The 19,697-nt window shown below is 44.7% G+C and overlaps 1 protein-coding gene across 1 annotated transcript in view; it reads right to left on the reverse strand.

Moving 5' to 3' along the window:
- Nucleotides 1-19,697, reverse strand: part of LPCAT1 (lysophosphatidylcholine acyltransferase 1) — an 82,179-nt gene that overhangs the window by 22,215 nt on the left and 40,267 nt on the right. The window contains exons 8-18 of the mRNA XM_048515380.1: nt 16,779-17,079; nt 15,533-15,637; nt 15,127-15,263; nt 14,421-14,536; nt 14,200-14,275; nt 12,996-13,120; nt 7,907-8,028; nt 7,198-7,232; nt 4,698-4,752; nt 3,154-3,236; nt 2,148-2,273 (exon numbers count right to left, since the gene is read on the reverse strand). Of these exons, the coding sequence (XP_048371337.1) occupies nt 2,148-2,273; nt 3,154-3,236; nt 4,698-4,752; nt 7,198-7,232; nt 7,907-8,028; nt 12,996-13,120; nt 14,200-14,275; nt 14,421-14,536; nt 15,127-15,263; nt 15,533-15,637; nt 16,779-17,079 (1,281 nt within the window). The remainder of the gene's footprint in view (nt 1-2,147; nt 2,274-3,153; nt 3,237-4,697; nt 4,753-7,197; nt 7,233-7,906; nt 8,029-12,995; nt 13,121-14,199; nt 14,276-14,420; nt 14,537-15,126; nt 15,264-15,532; nt 15,638-16,778; nt 17,080-19,697) is intronic.

Consider the following 19,697-nt stretch of genomic DNA (forward strand, 5'->3'; position numbering starts at 1 on the left):
TCAGGGGGCCACATTTGGCCCCCGGGCCGTAGTTTGGGGACCCCTGGTCTAAAGGGAAGGCAAAGGATAGGGGGGAAAGAAAAGAAAAGGGAGACCAGGGAAGGAGGAGGAATGAAGGCCAAACAGGTGGAATGCCACTCCTGTCCTCAACCATAAGCCCAGCAGAACCGCTCTGTCTTGCAGGCCCTGCGTGGCTGTACTGAATCCTGGGGGGTCTTGGTCTCATTCAACAGAGCATTCCAAAAAGGCTGGGGCCAGGGCCGAAAAGGCCTTGACTATGGTCAAGGACACTTGACCACTTTCAGGTCAGGGATCACCAGTTGTTTGTTGAGTGTAGTACTCGTTACGGAGCGTATATGGAGAGGCGGTCTCACAGATCCAAAGGCCCCAGACCATTTGGGGCTTTGAAGGTTAGAACAAAATCCTTGAATAGGATTCAGTACTCCACCCAAAGCAAATGCAGCTGGTGGAGCACCAGCTGGATGTGCACCTGCTAAGCTGTCCCAGTCAGTACCCATACTATCACATTCTGCACCAGCTGGAGCTTTTGAAGCAGCTTCAAGGGCAGCCCTGCATAGAGCAAATTGCAGTAATCTAGCCTGGAGGTAATCACTGCATGGATCACTATGGCTAGGTCAGACTGGGACAGATAGGGAGCCAGAAGCCTTGCCTGGTACAGGTGGTAAAGTGCTAGATGGGCTACACTCTTGACCTGCACCTCTACAGACAAAGAGGCATACAGAATCATTCAACGACTCTTGATGTTGAGTGTTAATGTTACTTGCACATCTACAGAGTCAGAAGCTGGTCATTTTCATCCACCTCTGCCACAGGACCTCTGTCTTTGATGGATTCAACTTCAGCTGGCTCTGTTGCAACCATTTAACCACAGTCTCCAAACACCTGGCCTGGCCAAATTATCCAGGGTGGTATCTGGTTGGCCACCCAACAACAGATACAGGTGGGTGTCACCAGCATACTGATGTCCTCCCAGCCTGAAACTCTGGACCAACTCAGCAAGGTGGCCCATGCAGATGTTAAACAGCACTGGAGAGAAGACCCTGCACATCAGAGTTTGGGGTGCTGAGGACCTCTCCTCAATCACCACCCTCTGTCCCCAGGCCTGGAGAAATGAGCACAGCCATTTTAAGGTTGTCCCACAACAGGGAAAGTCTTCTCCTTATCACTGAAAAAGGTAAGAAACAGGGGGGAGGGGGATGGAGAACCTCTAGGCAATTTGAGCTTCAAAAAATCTATCCATGGCAGGTCTGCATGTGTGCAGTTCCCACATGGAAGTGCACAGGTACCATCAGAGGCGTAGCTGGGCAGGAGTGCGCCCGGGCATGGCGGGGGAAAGGGGGAGGGGCTGGGGGTGATTTCTGCTCCCCCCAGGCACGCCCCTGGTGCAATGCCCCCCCCCCCCCCGAAGCTACACCACTAAGTACCAGTTTGACAGAAGGCTTCTAAAACCAGGAAGCTGTCAAAATCATGCTTTGTCCAAAAGTGCAGGAAGGAGGGAGCACACAAACATGGCCAACAAGCTGCTTTCAAACTCATCATGGAAAGCAGAGGGTCTGCTGTAGTGTCTGAATGAAGTCAATGGCTTCATTTAATCATAAATCCACAGCCAAGTGAAGATCAGACAGCTCAAATTAAAAAAGCATCAGCATTTTGTTCTGCACAATGTCTTAGGTTCATTTTTATAAAGTATACAAGGAAATGCTATTAGAGAATCTCTGCTTCCATTACATGCTTTTAAAGATGCCTAACTACTGAATTCTTAGCACTGCCTAACTCAACAGAAAATTATACCATCTATCATGGTTACTAAGATAATTAAAGGGGAGCAATTACATGAGTCTATAAAAGTATCTTCCACCACAGTTCATTAGCAAGGAAACCCCTTTTGAGAAAAAGTTATTGATAATTTCCTTTTATAACTAGTTGGTAACACAATATTGAGGGGCATTAATTTTTGAAAGCACTTTATTATGTACAACTATAATAACCTCAAATTTGAAAAAAATAGTATTAAATATTATTAAAGACTTTTTCCCTATAATTTAATTAATTTTAAATGTGTTAGAAAGTTACTAAGAGTTCTAAAAAGGCAGTTGTAAATGTTTACATGTAACCAACCTACTCACCCAAGGCTTCGCACAAGTTTTGCAAACTCTAAGAGACTGGTGTTCGAAGGGAGACGAAGCTGCCCTTCAGCCAAAGCTAGCTGGCAATCTTCAAAAGTGTAGTCTGTGACTGAAACTCCCAAGGCCCTTTAGTAAAGGAAGTGACATTTAGTTTACTACAGTGTATTTTATTTGTAAACATTCACATCGACAATGCTTTCAATCAAAACCTAAAGCAAACATATTATTGGAAAAAAAATCAAGAAAAACCCAGCATTTCAAGGAAAAATAAAATTCCAATATAATTTACTATAAACCCCCACAATTTGAAAACAGGACAATATTCACTTAGTACATTTTTATCCTGCCCTTTCTCTAAGCAGCTCGGGACAGTGTACATGTTCTCCCTTTATCTCCACAACCACAATAAGGGATCTGTCAGGTAGGCCTAAGATTGTCCAGCAAGTTTGAGTCTGGTCTCCCCTGTCCTAATCCAGCACTCCAGCTCCAACACTACACACAGAGAGAGCAGATTTGTCCACAATCCTTAAATCACTGTGTCCCTCCTGTGCTTTTGCCGCTCAGCTGTGCAGTAAGATGGGGTGGGTGCACACTTTAAATGACTGCTAAAGGCTTCCTCCAGAGTAGATTAATGTTGATTAAGACAAAAAAAAAGCAATAATGACAACAGCTGATGAAATCTGGCAGATACTGTCTCAGACTTGCACTAGGCCTGATTCAAATCCTGTTTAATTGATGAGTTCTGTCACTCTCTGGATCTCAGCACCATTGTAGTGCAACTCCAGTACTGCCCAATACAAGTCTTGCTTTCCACGGCATCTTTGTTTATAACAACTGCAACACACTGGGCCTTGCAGTTTCTGTTCTGCACTTCCTTAGTCCGCAGTCAAGCTCCAGGTACTGACCACTGGCTAAGTTCTCAGGGCTTGGTTCAGTCTGCAATGACAGAAGCTGAGCCAGGTTTGAGTGTACCATGCACACGAAATCAATATCTCAACTCACTTACTTTGCCATGATCCGTCTCACATTATTTGCATACAAAGAAGGAGTGTTCCTTTCCTCTTCTGAAGGTACATACACAGGAAGGAACTAAAGTAGAAAAACATTTTTTCAGCATACTTTTTATTACCATGTTGCATATACACATGCACAATGATGCTTTTAGGTAACCAAGAAATAGCCAAAAGCAAACATAATACTCTTTCAAACTTTTATACTGATTCTTCAGAATTAGAATTAATATGAAAAACTTTTCATTTTGCTTTGCGTTTTAGTCAAGCAGAGATTAATTCTTACTGTGTTCTTCAATAAAAAATGTTCAGGACAGTTCCCGATTATGATTTTAATGCACAAAATGAGCAGCTATATTATATATTTCCCCTTCTTTAATTTCGGTTGCAGTGATATCAGAGTTTCCCGCCACTCCAAACAACAAGACTACCTCCCCTCCTCCCCCCTGAACTAAATACTGCCTTGGGTGGGAAGAAAATGTGAACTAGAACAGGTGGAGGAGGAAGGAGTTCTTCCCCAACATTCAAAGCAGCCCCATGGAGCTGCTAGTTTTTGTCTACAACTCAAATCATGGATCTTTCATGTTGTTTCACTTGACCATTACTCATTGCTTGAATATGACTTTTGGTTATCTTGGGTTTGTATAACCAGGGCTGCTTCCACATGGGGATGGTTGCCTGAGTGGCCCACAGGACGCGTCTGGTTTTGTTTGCTTCTGCAGCCTGCTCATTCTGAGCACAGCTTGTGGGGCTCCTTTAAGACAGAGCAGAGAAAAAAGTCATTGTTCCAGAAGAAACTCCAAGTGAAGGCTCTGCCCGCAGCAAGCCCGTGGAGGGGGTGGAGTTCAGCACAGCCTTCAGAACGGTGGTGCACTTTATGAACTCAGTGTCACCAATTAATGTCGCTTCCAAAAAAATCGACAGTTAATGCGATCATAGCAGAATCTGTGTAAACTGAACAAGTGCCTTCTCCTGCCAGGTTAATGTAGGGATAGGAAGACTCACCAATTCTGACTGAATGGTGTTAGTTTTTGTTTGCTTTAAATTTACCTCTAACGACACACACAGATAATTAATTGTTTGTATGTCCCACCTATACAGTAGGTGGTCTCTCACTACTACACTCTCTGCTTTCTGAACAGCCATACAACTATGGCATAATATGCTCCAGTGGTTAGAGCTGTCCTGTTGGAAGAAAGCATGCAATCTCACCCTAAGTAAAATACACATCTGAGCTTTCTCAGGAAGGAACTGTATGCAAGACAAATGGTGTCTCAACACTTGTCCTAAGCAGCAGGTCAACTCAGGTTAAAAGTGCCTAGGGAACATCCCAGCATGCAGAAACCTCATGAAAGGATGACATAAATTTGCAAGAGAATTGATTTTGTTCAGCTAGTTTCACCAGGACTTCTCACAAGACATAGTGAAGATGTGATTAGATTAGAAAACATAAAATAAAGCAGTGTTGATTAACAGTGGAATAATTTATACCATACATGGAGACCCAGAATGCCAAGAGATTCTATAAATTCTTACTAACCTCAATCTCCACAAAATTATGAAACTGACATAAAGTCAGCCATAGGATTTTCAACCTTTAAGAATAAAAGAAACACATTTTGAATCCAAAAGGATGTATTAGAAATTCGGTAGTTAACATCATAATAAATGTCTGTTGAGAAAATTGTTAAACTATAAGCAGACATACATCAGACAGTGGCTCATAGCACTGCCAAGATCTTTACAGTTCCCCTAACAGGTCATGTGACTATATCATAAACAAACCAAACAGTGATCCATCCCTCAGCTCTGGGCTGGCTGATCCATCCCTGCCATCCCACCTTTTTGCTGCTGGGTAAGAAAGCAACCTGCAGCCAGTAGCCTTAACTGGGCCAATTTCACAAGCAAATTCCTGAGATGACCATGGCCCACCTTGGCAAGTGGCTGCCAGGGTACCTCATTCCTCAAAAGGGAGAGGACACAGAAGCAAGGAACAGATCAGTCAGAAGACAGAGCATTCATCAGCAACAGTTTCACTTGAAATGCATATTGGGCATTTATTTTACTGGAGAAACCCCAGTGAGCTACTAGCTTTCCACCCACCCCACAGTGGGGCTGTTGAAAGGTGTGGGTGCCCCTGCCACTGGGCAATGCCAGGAGCTACTATGTCTATGTTCCTCCTTCCTCAGGCCAGAAGAGAGGAGCCTGGGAACATCAGTGCTCAGTTTCACCACACACCAGCGGCACTCATATTCCTCTTTGCCTGCCACACCACACAAGCTAGTGAAGAGGAGCCTGGGTATAGTGGTGCCCAGCTGTGCTGCATTCCAGCAATAGTTGTATTTCTTCATACGGGCCCCATTGTTCCCAAGTGCAGTGGTGCCTGGGTTCACCCTGCTGGCTGGCTTTTGCTGGCCTTGTGGCCGTAATAAAACCATTAAAAAAGTTGGGTGTGGTCACCAAAAGCAGCAGCAGCAGCAGCAGCAGCAAGCCTTTATTGGCATAGACAACAATAGTAAAGAACTGATAAAAAACCCCATAAATGTACAATACTAGAAATAAATGTTAAGTGAAAGGAAATCTACTGGCATTTAATAATTTCCAGGAGAAAGTCTGCCACTATCATACAGAAAGAAGGATCAGGATTGTCCAGCAAGTAGTGTAATCTAAATGAATCGGGGAGATCGGGTAAAGGAGTAAGATTCACATACTTGGATCTGCTTTCCTTAAATCTGGGACAGTGTAATAATTGGCGGGCCAGAGGTTCAACTGAGCCAGCATTACACGGGCACAATCTTTTAGACTTTTCATGCTTGTTAAATCTGCCATGTAACAAGGCGGAAGGCATGACATTAAACCTGGCGAGCCTCATCGCTCTCCATTGACCGGGGTCTATTAAGCAGTACAGGTGGTATGCCAAATGGCCCTGTTCAAATGGGATAAAAAAATACAGGCTGGGGGAACAAGTTTTCTTGGCAGCAGTGATTTTTTTTTTTTTTTTTTTTTTTTTTTTTTTTGGGTAAAGAACTCTCTGTTTGGTGGTATTTATTGCTGATGGTGATGACCATTTTCACATCTAGTAGTTGGTCTTTTAATTTTGTATAAGCTTCTGAATAGAACAAAAGGCAGAGTGAATTCACTGACAGTCCAATAGAAGCCATTTTTATTTCAATTATGGAAAACCAGGGGTTGGAATGGGTGTCAGAGAGCAGGCGGTTGACCAGGGAATTAAAGACCGAGAGAATTTGCAGCCAGAATCTAAAAGCCCTCAGCCAAGCGGCTGATTCCAAGGAGTTTTGACCTACCTCCATGGCAAAGGGCTGCGCAGGGCACGCAATTCGGGAGTCTGGTTATCTTATGAAAAAATGGGATTGAAGGGAATTCAAAGAGTGGTTAACAGCTCGAATCCAGATTGGGACTCCGTAAAGCAATCTTGAGGTGACTTTGGCATTGAAAAACTTGAGTGCAGGAGGAATAAAGGAATGGCCACAGCTATAGAAGAAGCATAGTAACGTTGGATGTGGCTAGGAGGGGGGCCTTCCTATGGGCTGCCCATGAAAGGTTATGGGAGAATGAAAGGCCAACGTACTAATAGTCACCAAAAGGAGAACAAGGGTGCCTCATTTCTCTCCAGCTGACTCTATGAGGTGAAGTGGGCACGGAAGCAGGAGGGGCCGTGGCCTGTTTCCACACACATTTTGGTCTCCTAGTTGTCTCCACTGTGTTTATATACTGCAGTTCCACTCATTAAAAGAAGATATTGAAAAGTATTAACAGCACTTGCGGGGGTGGTGGTGGTGGTGGTGGTGGTGGTGGTGGTGGTTAAAAGCAGCCCACAAGCCAGAATTGATTCATTCTCTGGTGATATTGGATAGGAATTATTTCACAAGTTAATCTTTAGAAATGTTACAACCAATTCCTAACGCAAAACTGTTCAGAGAGATCTGGTTTTACAGCTTTACACAAATTTGAAGTATAGAACTGAGCAGTCAAAGAAAATAATTATGGTAATAGAACACAGAAATATGCAAGTGACTTACGCTCCTGGGCCTTGCCAAGTCCATGTAATTGTATCCTGCATGTAGAAAAGAAATAAATTCTGAAGTTGGTGATAAGCTTTTCTATTGTACTACAGTTCATATAAACTGGTTTAATAAAAATAGCATCATTTTGAAAAATGTGCACAAATTTGGCCTTGAAGTAACTGTCTACTATTGAACTTTACCATTATAAAGGTCTCAGAAAAAATTTGTATATAGCTAGGAATCCCCCTGCAAACATACTGATGAGAGAATTCAGCACCTCTAGTAATACAGAAGTAACAATTCACCATGGCACCTGCAGAACACCTCTTCGCGGAAACCTTCTGGCAAAAGCAGGCCGCCAGCAGTAATGAGATAATAGTAAATAAAGATTCCATTCTGCTAACAATCCATAGTTCCAGACACTAATGGAAATACGTGCCATGGAGGCAGATTCAAAGGGGGTAAAATAATTCCTATAGGCTGACCTTTTAAAAAAGCAAGACGTACAAAATATTCACATTTCAGACTGTTCTAGAGCAACACTGAAACAAATTACTCTTTTGACTCTGACATATGTTAAATATGAAACAGCGAAGGACAAAGAGTTGCCAGATCTTCCAGATAAACAGTATTCTTCTTGGCAGAACATGCATTTGAGACTATAGACTCAATCAACTATGTATTGTTTATGAACATCACAACATCTTAAGTGTATTCAACTTACCAGTTTGTTTGGATAACGTAAAACCACTGGCTGGACTGGTACTCCAGGGATAAATGCTCCTACAAAATCCATGTGATAATTACCCACGGTGAACAAATTCTCAGCGGCAAAGTACCTTAAAACTGCACCAGCAAATGGCAGGCGTGTTAAGCTTGAAAAGGGCAATAATGATTCTGTCATCTCCAAGTGTTCCCTGGGGCTATTATTTAGACTTAGAAAACCATCCAGCAATCTGGTTATGGCCGTCCCACAATCATTTATGCATTTATTTATTTAGAATGTTCATTAGCTCCCTTTCTCCATTACAGAACTCCAGGTGACCTGACAATATTATATGCTGCTTACAATATCATGATTAGTTTTGGCCCCAATTGACAACATGTAGCAGTCTAAATATGTTGCAGGGTGTGTAGACAATTTTTCCAGCGGTTCCATTACACACAAGTAGATCACCCAGGAGTATGCAATGCAGGAACAGCATCCAGACACACAGTCAACAGCACAGAAGTTCCTTTATTATTTCAATACCAACTAACAAAGCGCTTTGCCAGGCAACAGGTGTTTCAAGGCACACTGCTTTGATTTCTCTTTGCTACTATTATACAAAAATTCACCTATCAGGTGCAGATGTCTTATCTCAGTTTGTCCGTGGCACAAATAGCTACACACGGCCCTATTTTGCACACGGCACATGGTCAAGGTTGGACATTACTGTCATATAGATTTTGCTCATCCACTTTGACACTTTGTAAGCACCTGACACCCCTTCCAAAAATTGAATGACAGTATCTACATTATTTACAGAGGTTATATTTAGCTGTTCCAACAGAGTACAATATTTGTCTTTTGACACAGGCTTTGTCAACGCATCAGCAATGTTTTGTTCAGATTCAACATAAACAAGTTTGATAATTCCATTTTGTACTAGTTCCCGTACATTTACATAGTTTACTCCGATGTCTTTTGTTCAAGCCTTTAGATTCTCTGTTTTAGCCAAATGTATAGCTGTTTGGGAATCCTCCAAAACAGTAATGGGTTGATCTAGAACCTCGTCCAGTTCTGTTAACAAAGCTTTAAGCCAAATAAGCTCTGTACACGTTTCTGACAGACTGATAGATGATTGCTTGCGAGAACCCCATGCAATTGGTACATTTGCATATTTAATAACAAATCCAGTGCATGATTTGTGGTCATCACTATTGGCAAAAGAGCTGTCAGCAACAGCACAGTTGATTACTTTGCTGTTCTGGCTGAATCAATAGTCCATGATCTGAAGTTCCATTCAGATATCTGATTACTCTTTTAATCCTTCCCAGTCATGTTGCACTGGGTTTGCTGCATGACGGCTTAAAGTACTGGCTAGAAATGCCACATCTGGTCTAGTCCAGTTAGAGATTTGGATTAGACTTCCTAGCAATGACTCGTAAAGATCAGGATTCTTGCATGGCTCTGACGTTTGTGGCTTACAAAAATCTAATGCCATGGGAGTTGATGCAGCTCCCCCTTTTTCCAGTCTAGCCTTTTTTACTACAGAATCAATCTTCTTTTTCTGGCTCATTAGGAAACCTTGCTTTGACACTTGTTGAATGTCAATGCTCAGATAATGAGCTATTTCAACTATGTCTTTTACTACAAAGGTTTCACTTAATTGTTGTGCATTGTTTCTAATTGCTTGTTTATTTTATCACAAACACAGATGTCATCAACATACACAAGCACAAACTCTTGTTACTCTGCATGACCTCGGCTATATACACAAGCATCAACAGTAGTACGGTTAAACCTTTCAGTTTGGAATCAAGACAGGAATACCAATTCTTACCTAATTGACGTAAACCATAAAGAGATTTATGCAAACGATAAACAATATCAGAAGACTCTGCATACCCTGGAGGAGGTTTCATGTAAATTGTTTGTTTCAATTTTGAATTCAGGTATGCACATTGAAAATAAAAATGCTTAAGCTTCAAATTGCGCTTGCTGGCAAGTGTTAGCATTGCACACAATGATTCTGGTCTGGCTGGGGTGAATAGGTCTGTTCTGTTTCTGGTTGATCTTGTGCGAACCCTTGTGCGACAATCCTAGCTTTGAACTTTAAAGACCCATCTGGCATGTGCTTCTGTCTGAACACCCACTTAGAGCCAGTGACCTTGTAGTCTTTAGGTAGAGCCACTTTAGAAAACACATTTTGTTTTACTAGTGTGCTATGTTCAACTTCCATAGCCTCTTCCCATTCCACCCATTCAGCAGAAGGAAGAGCTAATACTTCCTTGTAAGAGGCAGGTTCATGCACAGACTTTGGCAAACATAAACATTCTGAATATGCCCATAACGATCTGGCGGAATACCTTTGTTCACTCTTTTAGATGCTCGGGGGAGTTCCTCCTCTCTTCCTCCTCTCCTTCTGACTCAGACTCTATTGAATCAGTTTGTTTCAGTCTCAGTCATTTTGCACTCCTACGCTCTGAGTCCTGACCTTGGACAGTGCTTGGCAGAGAAAGCTGTCCGTTAACTGCTTCAGACTCAGCAAAGGGTAGTAGCACTTCAGTATTGGAGTGAATTCTTTCCCAATTGGCATGTTTTACAAAGTTTGCACTCCTTGAAATGACCACTTGACCATATCGATATGCAAATCTATAACCTTTGGTCAAATCCTGATAACCAAGGAATTTCAATGTCAGCCATTTAGGTTCACCAGTTTTTCTTTTTGCAGGTGGAACCAAAACATGAGCAGTACTTCCAAATATCTGCATATGGGACAGATCAGGGTTTTTCTTGTACAAGAGATAGTAAGGGGTTTGGTTTAGACTTGAAGACCAGAGTCTGTTAATTATATAGGTTGCTGTATTAATGGCTTCTGCCCAAAAATGCTCTGGCAGATCAGCACCCAATAATAAACTCTGCTTCATCTGTTTCAACATGCCCAATTTTCTCTCAGCCAATCCATTCTCGAAAGCTGAGTAAGGATTAGTCATACGGTGTTGAATATCCCTTCTTTCCAGACATGTCTGGAATTGATTACCAGTTAATTCTCCACCTCTGTCTGTTTGTATAAAAGCAACTTTGAATGAAAATTCCCTTTCAATCATTTCCACCCAATTCTTAAACTTGGAGAATGCCTCAGCCTTAGATTTCAGGAAAATAGGGTAGGTGTATCTGCTGTAATTGTTGCAGACTACCATTAAGTACTTAGCTTTCCCTTGGCTTTGCTGGAAAGTTCCTGCTAGGTCCATGTGAACCAATTGAAATGGTCTCTCTGACTCTCTAGTGCTTCTGGCAGTAGAAGGATGAGCCTTTACCTCCATTCTGCTGCACACAGAGCATTCCAGATATTTTTTACATGGTTTTGCTATCAGGTTGCATAACCTATTCAGGTTAGCTACTGCCCTGAAATTAGCATGCCCAAACACACGGTGGAGATGGTGTATGCAATTGTCATTGAGGGGAGGGGGGGGGGAGAGATATTGGACACACTAGCCACCTGCTCATACATCTTCCACTCCCAGTACTATTATCTAAGTGATACAGCCCATTTAGGAGCTCACCTCTGGCACATACATCACCCTGTTTAGAAATAGTGCAGGTTTGTCCTTCAAATTGTACAACATATCCAGTAGTGGGATTCAAAAATTTTAACAGCAGATTCCGATGGTAGTGGGATTCAAACAGTGATATAGCTGGGGCCAGGTGGGGCATGATGAGGCAGGGGCGTGGGCAGGGCATTCCAGGAGTGGGACATTCCTGGGCGAGGCTGTGGCAGGCAGAGGTGTAGCTGAGCCAAACTGCATCCGGTGAGCATTTTATATTTTCTCCCCCCCCCCCCCCCCGCAGCGCCCCCCGCAATACCCCCCTTCCCCCTTTCTACACTTACCTTAGTTCCTTTCCTTTCTGAGAACTTTTTCAGGCTACAAAAGGCCTGTTCTCAGTAAAAACAGCCTGATGGGAACTATACTTCCCAGGAGACCTTGTGAGCCCCAGGGCGTTTTTTTCTTGGGGACAGGGCGTTCCTCAGGGCGTTTTTACTACAAACAGGCCTTTTGCAGCCTGAAAAAGTTCTCAAAAAGGAAAGGAACTAAGGTAAATGTGGGAAGGGGGAAGCCAAGGGGGTGTGTGGGGGGTGCTGCCGTGGAGGGGGGAGGGGGAGGAGCCTGGGGGCAATTTTTCATGCCCCCAGGCATGCGCCCGGTAAACGGCGCACCCCCCCGCTCTCTTGTAACTTCACCATTGGTGGCAGGGACACAGGGCGCGCTCCCCAGGTGCAGTTCCCCTTTGCTTTGCCTCCCCGACTATGACCAAAGAACTATTTTTTGCACCAAGTCATCTCAAAGTCACCAGCACATTATAGAATATGCCCCAGCTCACAAATCTGAACAGAGCAAATGGTCCACACAGCAGAAGTAATTTTTTAAAAAATAATAAAGTATCTTTATTAAACTTTAAAAGAGTGGACAATAGCATCAATGGAAGTTGACTGCAGAAGCTGGCATTATAACATAGACATGATGTGTACATAAAATGAAAAAACACACATTCTAATATTCTCAATCTTAAAACAACTGAACAGGTACTAGATTTCAGCTAGGTTTTACATTTACATTCCTCACCTGATAGAATCAGGCATCAGGTTATTAACTGCAAGCCCCAAGAGACTGTTTTCAGCTACTCACGGCACCATGATACGGCAAAGTCAGAAGTGCTTTAATCTCTTCTGTAAAACCATAGGAGTAGCTAGCCAATCTGACTGCATTAATACTGCAGTTTTGCAAACATATTGCTCCCTTCATAATTTATTCTGAAATTTACCTTGGTCATTTATAAAACATCTTCTTTCTTCCAAAATATTTTTAGAATGGGAATCTTTAGAAGACTCTCCAAACTGATGCTTGAAATATTGTTTATACACCACTAAACATGTTTCTAAACTCCTAATGCACATGGGGAGGCAAGTGAAAGATAAGTTTGGTTCCTGGATTTTTAGGCTGGCTCCTAGATCCAAAGAAAACTTGTAAAGGTTTGCATTTCAAGAGCCACTGAGCTGGCAGACCACGTTCAAATGCCTACTCAAATGAATGAGGGAGGAAGCACTGACTGTTCTGTAAACCAGTCAAAGCAGAGACAGCAATCCTTTTATTTCCAAGGCAGTGGTAAGACAAAAGGAATTCGCTTAAAGCGAGTGCTCCCTTAAGAAAAGACAAGGAGGGATTAAGTTCGGCTCTAGCAGAGGACAGGCCACAGGAATCGCAAATGAGAAGAGCCCACACCAGTCCCAGGGCGCAATACACCCCTGCAGCGGCAGGCACTGAAAGAGAGGAGTGGTGCCCTGCCTGGCACAAGGAAGAATGGATCTTGTGAAAAGAGAGCGAGGAAGATCATGGGGGGTGGTGGGGGGAGAACTGATCATAGAGAAGCGACACCAGACATCAGATCACAAGGATGGATGAAGGCATGAGGACAGGGGCAGAGCCGGCTGGCTCAGAGCCTACCCATGTTTGGCTGCCACCGCCACTAAATGTCCCTGCCCCAAGTGGGCTGCAAGCTCAGAAGAGTCGCTTCCTCTTTTTCAGGAAGGGGAAAACCGAAAGAAGGATCTGGGCTGAAACCTTGCTGAGACCTTGCCCACACACAGCTCAGGGGCACTCCTGCTCTCCCATCGAGACTGGCAGGCTGGGAGAGGGTTGGTGCAATTCACATTCACTTCCCGGCGCTTAGGGAAGGCAAATGTGTTCCCAACACTATTAGCCCGACCCAAGGTGCATTTCCTTGAAAGTACATTTTATTCAGGGGATTTAGTTCCCAAGTAAAAGTGTGCACAACCAATCTACGCTCACCCTACTACGCTCACCATACTATTGAGCAGCCTGCAGCATTTTGGTGGGCAGAGATGCAAGGAATATTGTTGACAGCCAAGGAAGTATGGGAGGGGAGGGGGTTGTTTGCAAAGCATGCCGAACATAAGGTAAGGGTGGTGCCCTCTTTAATTGCCAAACCTGCAGAGAAGCAGAATGACTTCAGGATTCCCCCCATCCCACTCGCCCACTTGCTCAGCTGCCCGCCTGCTCAGCCGCCTGCCCTCCTGCCTGGCTGCCCACTTGCTCAGCCACCCACCTTCCTGCCTGGCCACCTGCTCCCTATGTCACCCGCTTCCTCAGCCATCTGCCCTTCTGCCTGGCTGCCTGCTCACTCGTCTGCTCAGTTGCTTCCTTGCCTACCCACTTGCCCGCCTGCCCGGTTACTTGCCTGTCCACTTGCCCACCCACCTGTCCGCTCGGTCACTCACTCGCCCACCTGCTCACCTGGTCGCTAGCTCAGTCACCTGCTCGCTCGCCAGCTCACCCGGCTGCCCAGTAGCCAGCTTGCTCGCTCGCTTACCTAGGGAGAAGGGAAAAAAACTTCTGCCAGACGCCGAGCAGAGCCGTTGGCGGGGAACTGGGCAAAATGCTCCCCCCCACGCCAGCTCCGAGAAAGAGTTTTTAAAAACGCCAGCCAAGATAAGCATTTTAGGCAGGCTGGCTACATCTCTGGAATAAGCTGGAGCCTGGAGGAACTGGCTGGAAGCAGCCAGGATATTGGCTGGAAGCGGCCAGGACGGCTGGCATGGAGCTGGGCAAAATCCCGCCCCCTCGCCCTCTCCTGCCCCCAAGAAAAAGTTACTCACTTTAATAGATAGGCTTCAGGAACCAGCTCAATAATTGCCTCCTGTTCTTCTTGGTAAGCTCTGCCTCATGATCACCTCATGTTCTTGGTAAGCGCTAAACACGCCCACTTTCCTCTTTTAGCACAGGCGCAGACCCAATCCTCTCACTACTGAGGTGCTGTAGTATGTCCCTCCCCCGATTCAAAGAAAAAAATTGGCAGAGAGGTTGGATTAACAACTGGTTTGCCGAACTGAGGAAAATTTAACAACCACTTCTACCGAACCGTTGCAAACCGGTTGGATTCCACCTCTGAACATATCCAACAGTTGTCAACTTGGAAACACTAAGGAGACAGAATTCAAATAGGGGTACAAATAAAATGTCCTTCATGAGCCCATTAAGGGCTGGCGTGAAGGCAGTCCCTTGCTTCTCCACAGCAGCAGGAGTTCTGTTAGCCAGACACACATGATTGATCTCTGGGGTATGTTGATCCTCTTTAAGCAAATGCTTCCGGTTCACAATGTGCATTGAACATGCAGAGTCTATAATCCAAGTCCCAGCTTTGTCTCTGTCATTGCACGTTACCAGGAAAGCAGATGACGTAGAGTCAGTGTCTCTCCTTTAAGTCCTCCTTTGCCCCTGCTTTGGCTTGCGGCGATCTGTAGCCTTCCCACAAGCACGTGCCAACTGTCCAACGGCCCCGCATTTATAGCAACACCGTGCTGCACAAACAGATGGCAAAACAGCTTCTGTAGATGGCTCCTTCTGCGACACAGCAACACTCCACTGGAACTCCCTCTGATGCTGTACATCCAGAAACTTGGAGGTGACATCCAGGGTAGTCCAGGGTTAAACTTGCATCTGCTACTGTCTGGAGACTGTTAACCAGCAAATCCCAGGACTGATCCAAAGAAAATAAGACTATGTATACCTTATGAGCATTGTCAAACTGGAGACCACAATCTGCTAGCTTGGCAAACAGTTCTCTCACCTTCTGTAAATGCTCAGAGACAGATTTGCCTTGACGTAGCTTCAGGTTGTAAAGCTTTCTGGTGAGCAAGACTTTAGCCCCCACAGACTTGCGTTGATAAACTGCCTTTAACACATTCCAACACGCAGAAGCAGAGACAGCATTCTTGAGATAAAGCAGTTGAGAGCTTTCCACAGCAAGGATGATAGACGTTCTTGCTTTCTCCTCTGCTCTGATTTCTGCGGGTGTCGGATTCGTGGGGGTGTGTGGGGGTGTGTGTTAACAATGACAGACCGTAAATCCTCATGCAGAAGGTACACCTGCATCTTCAGGTTCTATGTTACGTAATTATGCTCTGTAAGCCTCTCAAACGGCAATCCAGCATAAGACGCAGCCATCGCAGAGCTGGAACACCTTCAGCACTTTGTAACACTGGTAGCTACTCATGAGTAAATGCAGGATCTGTGCCCATAATCTGTTAAAACCGCAGGTGTGTAGACAATTTTTCCAGCGGTTGCGTTAAACACAAGTAGATCAGCCAGGAGTATGCAATGCAGGAACAGCATCCAGACACACTATCAACAGCACAGAAGTTCCTTTATTATTGCAATACCAACTAACAAAGCGCTTCGCCAGGCAACAGGCGTTTCAAGGCACACTGCTTTGATTTCTCTTTGCTACTATTATACAAAACATTCACAAATCAGGTGCAGGTGTCTTATCTCAGTTTGCCCACAGCACAAATAGCTACACACGGCCCTATTTTGCACACGGAACATATTCAAGGTTGGACATAACTGTCATGTAGATTTTGCTCATCTACTTGGACACTTTGTCAGCACCTGACAAAATATTCCAAGTATATGAAGCTCTAAGAAACTGAATCACTTCCCACTTAAAGAGTAATATACTCAAATCTAAGGAAAAGCTACAATCTGCTCTCTCCAGATCAGGGGTAGGGAACCTGCGGCTCTCCAGATGTTCAGGAACTACAATTCCCATCAGCCTCTGTCAGCATGGCCAATTGGCCATGCTGGTAGGGGCTGATGGGAATTGTAGTTCCTGAACATCTGGAGAGCCGCAGGTTCCCTACCCCTGATCTAGCCATTTCTTGTCTAAAGGACTGCAAAAGGAACTGAACGAATTGGAAAGGGGAAATGTTGTTCTAGGCATTGGAATCATTAGACAGCAGTAGGGGGTTCAGTGGGGGTATGGGTTGTGAATCTTGCCCCCCCATCTGATTTATCACCCCTGCTTAGGTAGGAACCGTTGCTGGGGAATCTTGCTTGATCTCCATAGGAGCCGGCTGTGTGCCCTCCATGTCTCCCAATGCGGCGCTGGTTATGCGGGGTTCTTTTGAACTGCTAGAAGGAGGGAGAGGTTTCTTGCACTTTGTGCTGGCGTTCCCCAATTTGTTCTGATTTGGAATAGTGCCCTCTGACCCTGTGCGGGTCTGGCGATTGCTCCCTCCTTCTCCCGGATCTTCCTGTATCACCCTTAAGGCGAGATTGGAAGCCCTGGCTGTATTAGCCCTTGTAGCCTCCATGGCTGAATGGGTGAAATTCTCCCTTGAGGGAGAAACCGAGCTGCAGGCCATGTAAATTTTTGGCGCCAAAAAACCAGTTTCAAAATGCCGCCCGCGTCTATTCTCAGTGTTTCAGTGCCTCAGCAAGGCAGCCAAGACACACATGCACACGCTAGATGACAGACAAGAAAATGGGAGGAAATTTGACCATGAGACAAAATGGAGAAGAACAGAGCGAACTTGAGAGAAGGAATAGACCAAAACAAACTAATTCACTTCACCTAAACTACAGAGCAAAGAAGAAGTTGTGCTCTCCTGTAAGAGCCAGGAACAATACTGGCCTCTGGGAGGAAGTACGTACTAGAAGAGGAAGTGAAGGAAAAAACGACCAGTGAAGTTCCTGCCTCCTGAATAAGGGACGAGAACTACCCATAGAGATGCCCTCCACCTCCAGGAGAAAAGATCATATTGCTGCTTTTAAGCATATGACAATTTGTGACAGTAAGTCTGAGGCTCACACACTTATCCTGCAAAAAGACATACAGGGAGATTGTTTGTTTCAAGAAAAAAACCAATATATCAAAAATTCCTGGCAAGAACTCATACATGCAATTACACAAAAGAATCCTTATCCATTCTGGAAGTTGATTGCTTCCTGTAGGCAAGGATCACTCTCAGTCTGGGATACCTGTATTCCTCCTGAGAAGTGGGTAGCCTTCCTCCAAGGCCTATATGACAGTGATGGCGAACCTTTTAGAGACCGAGTGCCAGGGGCGGAGCAAGGGGAAACTGCGTCCAGGGCACATGTGCGCCCTGTACCCCCGCCACGTCCCCGTCCTACTATGGAATACCTCCGAACACCTCCATCTTGCCCCTGGAACGCCCTCTCCACATCCCCGCAGGGGCGCGTGCCTAGTGCGTTGCACACCCCTCGCCTCCTTGGTGCTATGCCACTGCCGATTGCCCAAACTGGGATGACGGTGCACATGCCCACAAAGAGGGCTCTGAGTCACCTCTGGCACGCGTGCCATAGGTTCGCCACCACTGCTATATGAGGATGATAATCAGGAGATTTTTAAGCCAGATCTAGATTCCCTATAAGCGTGGTTCTCTGTTGCTATACAAGAAGTTAAGGCCCAAATAAACCACCTGAAGTTCAGGAAAGCTGCAGGGGCAGTTGGGATACCTCCTGAGGTCCTGAAGGAGAATGTGGACTGGTGGACCCAATTTCTGGTAGCCTTTTTTACATATATAGACAGCACAGGATGAATGCCTAAGGCAGTGATGGCGAACCTATGGCATGGGTGCCAGAGGTGGCACTCGGAGCCCTCTCTGTGGGCACACATAGAGTTCGTCATGTGGGGGGCAGAAAATCACCCCCCCCCACACACACACATCTAGGCTGGCCTGGGCCACTGAGCACGACATGCACACACCATGGTGAGCAGGGAGGACTTCAGCCCTTCTGGTAGACCCTGGTACCTGTGCTCCGGGAATGGCAGCTGCCCTAGTAGAGGGAGGCGCAGAGGAGGCAGAGATGCTAGAGAGAGCACAGAATGGTGCATGCAGGACTTGCTGGAGGCTAGAGCAGGCTGGCTCCTACTCGAGCGGGTGGGGTGGAGGAAGAGGGAGCCAACCGTTTTTTTCCAAACTAAAACCTCAGCATTCTAGAGCTTAAAATTTGCTGGAGTTAATGCACTTATGGCGAAGTAAAATGAGAGTTGATTAGGTTTGGAGGTTGGAATTTGGGCACTCGGTCTCAAAAAGGTTCGCCATCACTGGCCTAAGACATGGAGTACAACCATTATTGTTCCTATATTTAAAAAAGGGAACAAAAATAAACTGAAAAAATGATAGGTCCATTAGCCTGAATTTTATTTATTTATTTATTTATTTATTTATATTTTAGATTTATAGGCCGCCTCTTCCCCGAAGGGCAAGCTTTATGCGAGACATCTATTAGATAAATTAGAACTATGGTTGGAGTAAGAGGGCCTAATTGCTCTGGAACAGGCAGTCTTTAGAGAAGGCAGATCAATGGAAGAACAGTATTTAACATTACAACACCTGACTGAAAAATATGTGTCTGGTAGACCAACTATATTTATTGATCTCCAATCTGCCTTCAATTCCATCTCTAGGGGCAAACTTTGGTAAAAATTAAAAGCAACTAAAATAGACAGAAGATTATTCGCCTATTACATGATCAATCCAGCTCCCTCTACAAAGAGTGGGGTTAGCCAACTCAAAGAGATTTCTTTCCTGATTCAAATCCAGGCCCAAAGTAAGGGAGTTTCCAGATAGGAGGCTGGAATCACTCTGCTCCATTTCTGTTTAATCTTTACTATCAAATGGTATTGTTGATCATGTGCAGAGACCCTAGATACCTCATCACCCTCCTAAAATAGAATTTCCAGGATAGGTCCTACTGATAAAAGCTTTTTTATATGCAGACGATGCTGCCCTTCTTTCAAGGACACTGGATGGGTTGCGTAGGGCACTAGCTGCATTTTCAAGCTACTGTGAAAAAGAAAACTTGACAATTAACATCAACAAAATAAAAGTGATGGCATGTGGCAAATGCCCTCTAAAAAGATTGTGGTCGATAAATGGAAAAAAATAGAAAAAGTAGACAGATTTAAATAGCTAGGGGTCATGGTC

Source organism: Sphaerodactylus townsendi, linkage group LG14 (genome assembly GCF_021028975.2).
Source record: "Sphaerodactylus townsendi isolate TG3544 linkage group LG14, MPM_Stown_v2.3, whole genome shotgun sequence".
NCBI classification, from domain to species: domain Eukaryota; kingdom Metazoa; phylum Chordata; class Lepidosauria; order Squamata; family Sphaerodactylidae; genus Sphaerodactylus; species Sphaerodactylus townsendi.